The sequence below is a fragment of the Dufourea novaeangliae genome, unplaced genomic scaffold, assembly GCF_001272555.1.
Source record: "Dufourea novaeangliae isolate 0120121106 unplaced genomic scaffold, ASM127255v1 scaffold120, whole genome shotgun sequence".
In the NCBI taxonomy this organism is placed as follows: domain Eukaryota; kingdom Metazoa; phylum Arthropoda; class Insecta; order Hymenoptera; family Halictidae; genus Dufourea; species Dufourea novaeangliae.
In genome coordinates this window covers 488,596-496,225 of record NW_015373994.1, presented here as the reverse complement: position 1 = coordinate 496,225, position 7,630 = coordinate 488,596, and the positions used below count along the sequence as shown (strand labels likewise).

At 51.0% G+C, this 7,630-nt stretch overlaps 1 protein-coding gene across 2 annotated transcripts in view; it reads right to left on the bottom strand.

Annotated features, from left to right (window-relative positions):
• Positions 1–679: 679 nt before the first annotated feature.
• Positions 680–7,630, bottom strand: part of LOC107187918 (hemicentin-2) — a 51,133-nt gene continuing 44,182 nt past the window's right edge. For both annotated transcript variants that reach the window (XM_015576120.1, XM_015576121.1), the window contains exons 2-7: positions 6,011–7,472; positions 4,588–5,828; positions 3,962–4,130; positions 3,699–3,877; positions 2,248–2,523; positions 680–1,033 (exon numbers count right to left, since the gene is read on the bottom strand). In XM_015576120.1, the coding sequence (XP_015431606.1) occupies positions 873–1,033; positions 2,248–2,523; positions 3,699–3,877; positions 3,962–4,130; positions 4,588–5,828; positions 6,011–7,472 (3,488 nt within the window). In that variant the 3' untranslated portion in view covers positions 680–872. The remainder of the gene's footprint in view (positions 1,034–2,247; positions 2,524–3,698; positions 3,878–3,961; positions 4,131–4,587; positions 5,829–6,010; positions 7,473–7,630) is intronic.

Sequence of the window (7,630 nt, the reverse complement as noted above, 5' to 3'; positions counted from 1 at the left end):
TCGTACGTCTGCAACGTTTCGACCTCGAGATCTTTTCTTCGGGACTCGAGCGAGTCGTACGAACAGGACTTAGCCGGTCTGCCCAAGGTAGCCACGGTGAACGACTCGCAAGTAGGGTCCAGTCTACCTCTCTCCGAGGAGTTGGGTGTGACATTAACAGAGGACGCTTCAGAGAAAACGCTCGCGGCTCCAGGTGCCACGTTCGTCCGTGTCGGTTGTCCAGGTACCTCGGGCACTGGGTCCAGCTGTCCAATGCACTCGAATCTACGGGGTGAGACTATCCCCGAGGAGCTCACACTGGGAAGGAATCGTGGGGAGCGTAAGCCAGCTCTACCGTTTGCTTCTGGCTCGGTGATGCCCAGTAAGCCGGACTTGTCGATCCGTCGAACGGACAACGCCTCCTCCGAATCGTCGTAGGCGGCTCCTCTGGTTCGAGGTTGATTCCGTCGAGCGTACGTGTCACCGGGCAACGGATTCGCGTACGGTAACGAGTTCCCGTATGATTCCCGATAAGAGAATCTGACCGGTGGGTAAGCGGGGACGACGGTCGGACTTTCGGCGATCGTGATCGTCATCACGGTGGTAGCTGCTGGCATCGTGGTGGTCACACTGGACCCCATCGTTGACGTTTGAGGGAGCAACGACGTGTTCCAGGTAGCAATTGGTTGTTGAGGGGGTGGCGGCGGTGGCGGGGGTGGCGGGGGCGGTGATTCCACGGGATTCTCGATCACAATCTCCATACGATGACGGAGGGGATCGTGAGAAGCGTGGTCCACCGGATGATGATGATGATGATGATAACCGGTGGGTGGAGCCTCCTGCTATAGCCAAGTGGTGCGCGTGGTCCCGGCTCGCGAGCCGGTGGGCAGATCTCAAACGATTATCTCGCGTATGATACGACGTCCACGGCTGTTCGGGGTCGAGTAACCGGATTCCAGGCTCTCGTCGTACGACAGGCTAACCTGCTGAGGTGGCTTCGCGTCCTCGTCGTAGGTCTCCTGATACGGTAGACCGGACACGTCGTACGGCGAATCTGTCGGGCAAACAGGGGCTTGTGTAGAGTGGGTTGCATTCGGGGAAAACAAAAGAACGAAGCGGGCGGTGTACGTGCACGGGGTGGCTGAGCAGGATGGACACAGGGTGCGGATAGAGATTGGATCGTGGTGGTGGGTACCTTCGAACGATCGGTGAAACCTCGCTGGCCTCGTGAGCGTGAAATGCTATTCTTTCAATCGGACGAAGAGAAATCACGTGGACATTTTCATTATTTACTGTCGCATTCGAGCTTCAAGATTGGCCCGCAGGATGGAAAATCAAGACGTAATTTTGGAAATATAAAAATTGTCCTGCTGCTCGGTCAATAATGGAAACATCGTGAACGGTATTGATTCTACTGGCCAGGAATGGGAAAATGCATTATGTAGGTAAAGGGTTTTGAATAAGGAATGAAAAACGTGAATGTTTAAACGTGGAAATTTCAATACTTGTAATAAAATAATACTTCTTCTTGAATTTCTCGACATTTGGCCAACAATTATTTAATACAATTAACTGTTTAAAGCTCAGAGTGACACCCTTAGATAATGCTACTTATGCTTAAATAGTGTTACTTATATATTTACCAACCTAAAGACATTAGAATAATTAAAACTTTTAGAGTTCACTGGGGCATTCAATTACCCCTGTATGCGTTCTAGGGATAATTGCTGAAAATACGAACAAAATACGTGAAAAAATACGATGGGTTATACACGGGCTCGATCAATGATCTAATGAATTAAATATAACGAAATAGAATGAACTAAAATGAAACGAATGAAACCGGTTTGTAGTCGTAATTCATCCAACCTAAAATCCCATTATACATAATTCATTTCACGAGGAACGTTTCATTGCATCCGTGAACCTTTAAATACCGTCCATTAATTGGTTTCCGATAAATTCGCGCGTATCTGTAACTTTCGTATGTCATCCAAAATTTATTAATTAACGACCTGTACAAAGATGCATTCGCCTTGAATTATCCTTCGATTCAGAGGGGGACGATTCCAACTTTCGTATGACTGAATTGTCGTCGGGAGAACTCCCGACACATAGAATTGAATGTCCATCGTTGGGTCGATCGTAGTGCAACGGCGGAACGGCTTCGTGGGATGGGTTGGGGGTTAGAGGGGTTGGGAAACGATCGCGGAAACGAGAAAGAAAAAGGGGGGAGCAGGGAGGACACGGCTAAAGAATGCTACTCACCGACGTGTTTTTGAGACTTTACGACGGTGGCGAATGGTTCCGAGCAAAACTGCTGTCGACTTAGATTATGGCTCTCCCGGTAATCCTCCCTCTGTGGGAGGTAATGAGGATGGGTCGGGTAATCCGACTCGGTGGTCGCGTAAGCGGCCAGGTCGTACGGCTGGCCGACTCCGTTCGCGGCCGCGGACTTCATCTGCCAGATGGAGTCTTGCGAGTTCACGGAACCGCCGTTATTCGAGTTCGAATAACTGTTGTCCATGTAACCCATGTTCACGCCTGTTCGACAGAAATCAATTCATCGATTATCATTACATCAGAAAACACACGATCTTACTCAGAGATGGCGTGCAAAATCAAACAGGGATCGCAGAATCACTTAATCCTTAAAAAAAAAAAACATTCAATATCAATTGAAAATGAATTCTATAGATTACTATTTACATTTTTCTAAATAAGTAGAAAAAGAAATTATAAAAGAATGATTTGTTATAGTTATACAACATACATATGTTCTGCAACATATCGATTACAATTTATAATCATTGATTTCTGTATTATTTATATTATTAATTATTTTGGTTTCGATGTTGTTTAAAATACAGTAAAGATTCGATGAGAGTTGCATAAGACGTTTCTCGCGAGAGTTTCTACTTCATCCCCATCACTGGGGAGGAGAGCGCTTTTGTTGTCGAGAATCAGGCTTCAGGAAAATAATAGCTTTGTGAAGTGTCGAGACGATTCGCCGTGCACTGTGAAAGTTTTGAAACGTATCCGAGTTTCAAACTCTCGTGAAGTCTTTACTGTATACAGGTTATGTGCGACGCGTGCAAAGAACTGTTATCTTCTCCACCAATCAGAAACGATCACGACAAAACCACGAATAACTGTAAAAAATCACCGTGATGGGGAACGAACGTGGTCGATACACTCGTGATTCACAAGTAGCAATTTACGTCATCTCTAGAGTCCACGCTCTTTTACTTTTACTCCACGTACGTAGTAGGGACCAACACAGAGACGAAGAAATACGTTATGAATATTCCGTCGATCGGTTATTAACTGATAGCGTGAAATTGTTTCGCGGCTACGGAGATAGTTGGGAGAATCCTTCGGTTCGCCTCCCCCCTCCGGGTAATTGCCATATGAATTATCCAGGCGGTATAACCGCGGGGACGACGAGTCACGCAACTGGGACGTGACCGCATCCCTTTTATCCGGCCGAAGATGGAAAAGAAAACGGCAAATTGCCGTTGCACTTTGCCGGTTGCACTCCGGGAAAACGTATATAATCGTAGGAAGTTAGAGCTCGTTAAGGCAACTTTTTTCACTCGGGCCATTGTGCGCGCGTTTCCATCCTTCGGTCGGAAACTAGGGGGATAACGTCCTGTCGTGTTTCTCTAACCGGCGTAAATATGTCTTTCGACGGCTCTAACGTACACGGATGATCGTACCATTGATATTGTGATTCGGCTGGTGATAACCGTATCCAGGTTGCGAGTACGCAGGGGTCTTCGAGTCCTCCATGGCCAACGCGTGGTCCAAGCTGTGCTCCAGGGCTTTGTTCTCCGCGTAGTAAGGCGGCGGTGCTTGGCTCTGCTGGCCGTTTCCCGCGACCAAGCTCGGTCGTACCCTGACCAAAGAGAGAAAAACCGTCAAAATTTTCCATTCTTTAAGGGCCCTAGGGTGCATTGATCCGACCAGTGTAGAGACTTACGCGTTCGAGTCCATCTCGTAATCCTTGGCCTTGGTGGCGTGCTTTCGGCGACATCGACAAAAGAGCAAGAGAAGCGCGGCGAACAGTAGGAAAACGGCCCCGCTGACGACCAGGGCGATCAACGTGGGCGTCGCCAGAGCACCTGCTTGCGCGATGTACGAGGGACCAACTGGGTGCAACAAGCAGAAGATTGTTTAACATCGAACAACTCTTGGCATCGTTATCGTAGAAGCGAAATTAAGTTGTGCCGGTGATTACGAGAGCAGTCTAACAAGGGAAGGAACGGAAGAGTTCCCCTCCGATTTTGATGAAACTTCGTACGTCTGTTAAACAGTCAAAAATAAGGGATACGTATTTTTTTTTATCGGTTGAGACGCGACTTTAAGGGGTGAAACCACCAAAATCGGAGGGGACACTTCCGTGCCTTTCCTTGCAAGTGAAAAATCTATAAAACAATTAACACGATCATTCAATAATACGAAAGCATTCTTGCAGTATATATAATCGACTACTTGGGCCACTTTCATAATCACCTGCACAGTTTGTCTTGATAGAGCTTCTTCTCCTGATCCAGGCACCACGAAGAAAGGTACCATTTAATACATTACAATTAATTCAATACTCACTCTCAGCTTCGGCGTACTCGCCGCACTTCTGCCGGTCAGCCTTCAAGCACAATCTGATCCTAAGTCTCGGTTCATCCTCCAACGCCTCAGGATCGTCCAGGACATCCTCCTTCTGTGTCGAAGCGCTACCAAGAACCTCGAGCGGCCATTCGTTCAAGATCCTCCATTGAGGCTCCGCCGTCACAGCCGTCGATGTGTCCAGCTTCTCGATCGAAGCGACCAGCGACAAACACGTGGCTCCAACACTGATCGCCAGCATTCCACTTTCAGGATCGTAGCTGACTCGAAGCGGCGACGGGATCTTCGCGACAACGGTGGTCGCTGTGAACTCGTCGGAATAGTCCGACTGATTCTTCGTGTTGTACACCTTCACCTTGAACGTGTAAGTCTGATGTTGCTCGAGGTTGGTCACGTTGCAGGGGTTGGAATGACGGCATTCGTGCTCGAGCCATTCGCCGGCGGGCGGTCTCGGGACAGCGCAATCCGGGGCGACGATCTCATCGCCGTCTGGCACGCGTCTGTAGGACACGTAGTACTTGGTGATCGGTAAACCACCGTCGAAACCGAGCTCCCAGAGCAATGCCACGTGTGTAGGTCCTACGTCCATCGCGGTGATGTTGATTGGCCGTTCTGGAGCGCCTTTCGGTTGCAACTGGATCGTCGAGGTGATGCTACCTTGAGCGTTCGCAGCTCGACAACTGTAATCCCCGTAATCTAGCTCCCCTATGTTCGTTATCCTCAGTACCGAGGTGTACACGTCGTAGTTGTCGCTGCTCGTCGAGATCTCGTAATGGCCGTCGCTGGACGATCCTTGAAGACTGGCCGCGTTCGAACCGAAACTCCATTGGAACTCGGGCTTGGGCCATGCTTGGACCTTGCAGGCGACCTCCGCTGTCTCTCGCAGATTGTACGCCACCTTGCCGTGCTGGTGGAGCGCGATCGGCTCGTGTTCCACCTTCAGCATCATCGTCGACTCGACCTTCTTCACCTCGTTCACGAACACGCACGTGTACTTGCCGCGATCGCTGGCCACGATCTCGTCGGTCTGGGGCCTGGCATGCCCGAGGAAGCTCAACGTCGAATTCACGGTGATCACGTTCCCGTGACCCTCCGATGCGGTGGTCGTCACCTTGTACAGTCTCTCGTCGGCGGTTAACTCTTGATCGTCTTTCAACCAACGCACGCTAGGCCGTGGCTTGCCCTGCGCCACGCAGGAGACTTGGAACGAAGACTCGCCGACTCTGTGAAACGAATATTCTCGTGTTTGGTATACAGGGCTTTCTGTTTAGGAATTACCTGCTTGGAAATAGGGCACGCGGTCTGAGCTAACAGACTTAACATGTTTGTGGGGAAGTTTCTACGCCTTGGAATATTACTGTATATGCAAAATAGTGTAGAGGAAAACAGAAGAATATGTACTCACTTTCTGGTAACATGTGGTTGCAGTTTGGTGAGAATTTTCGGTGGCTGGTGAACGGTCAGGTTAACGGACGCAGCTTCGCCGTTCCCGATCTCATTGGTGGCGTGGCATTTGTAGGTACCCTCGCTACCCAGATGAACAGAGTCGATCTCGTATCTCGGTCCAGTGTTCTCCGAGGGTAACGATATCGTCCCTGATTCGCCCTCCTTCCACCACTTGTACCGCGGTTCGGGATAACCGGCCGGACTGGCCATGCAGGTAAGAATCACCCTGGATCCCTCGACCGCGACGGGCGAGTCAGGCGTGACCCTCGCGGGGCCAGGTTTATGCCTAACCCGTACGGTAAGTTTCGCGGTGGCAGAGTAGTTTTTTCGTTCGCCGCCAGACGGATGTATCGTGTTAACCGCGCGGCAGGTATAATTCCCAGCATGGTCAGCCGTGACGCGACTCAACCGTAGAATCGATCCAAGCTGCCGAAAATCCGGTCTACCGTCCCTCAGCCATTCGATCACCGACGGCGGTGGATTCGCCGTGGCATTACAATGCACAGTGACCGTGTCCTCGACTTCCGCTATCCTCAAAGGATCGCCCTCGATCGAGACAGTAGGCGGATAAAGCACGTCGAGTATCAGGGAACTTTCGCCCCTTTTACCGAGCCCGTTGTCCGCCTGGCAGGTGTACTTGCCGGAGTCCTGTACGGTGACCCGTCTGATAGTGTGCTGGAAAGTGGTCGCCACGAAGCTACCGTCCCGCCACCATCGTACCATTTCGACCACAGGTTTAGAGTCCACTCGACAATCGAGCTTCGCTGTTCCCTTTACCTCCACCTTCAACGGGTTCTCCGGGCCGACGGTGACCCGTGGGAAGTAATTCACGTCCAGGGTCACCGTGGCGTTCAACGTGTCACCGTCACGCATCGCGCGATTCCTAACCACGCAACGAAACGTCGCCCGGTCGTCCTCTTTCTTCGGCTCGACCGACAACGTCCTTCCGGAGTGAAGAATCATGGTCTCGTTGCCACGGTACCATCTCACCTCTGGCTCGGGGCTACCGCCGTTTGTATTGCACTGGAGCTCGAGCTTTTGGCCTTCGGTCGCGGACGCAGAAGTCGGCGAGATCGACGGAGGTCCAGGCGCTCTGAGCACCGTCAACGTGATGAACTTCCGGTGGAGATCGATCCCAGCTCCGTTCGCCTTCACACGGCACTCGTACTTGCCGTTGTCACGCTCGTACGAGACGTTACGAATTTGAAGATCGTAACGACCCTCCTCGAGGTTCATGAACACTTTGTATTGGGGCGACAGCTCGCGATTGTCGACCGCCGCGTTGTCGTGATTGTCGTTCGTGTGCGTCAGCCAGAAACACGTCACGTTCTCCCGGGGCGGGGTGAATCGGCACTGCAGCTGCACCGTGGACCCCTCGTGCGTGTCCATCTGCGTTTCCTCGACACGACCCTGCGCCGACGCTGAAACACACCGAAACGATGGTGCTCGTTAGAAAAAAATCCACCTTCACCACCCACAATTCTCATTTCTCTTTTCTTTTAGACGGGTTTTCTCGCCCAGACTCGATTCCTATCTCCTGCAACCCGTTCACCCGTGTAATAACTCCACGGGTAAGGCT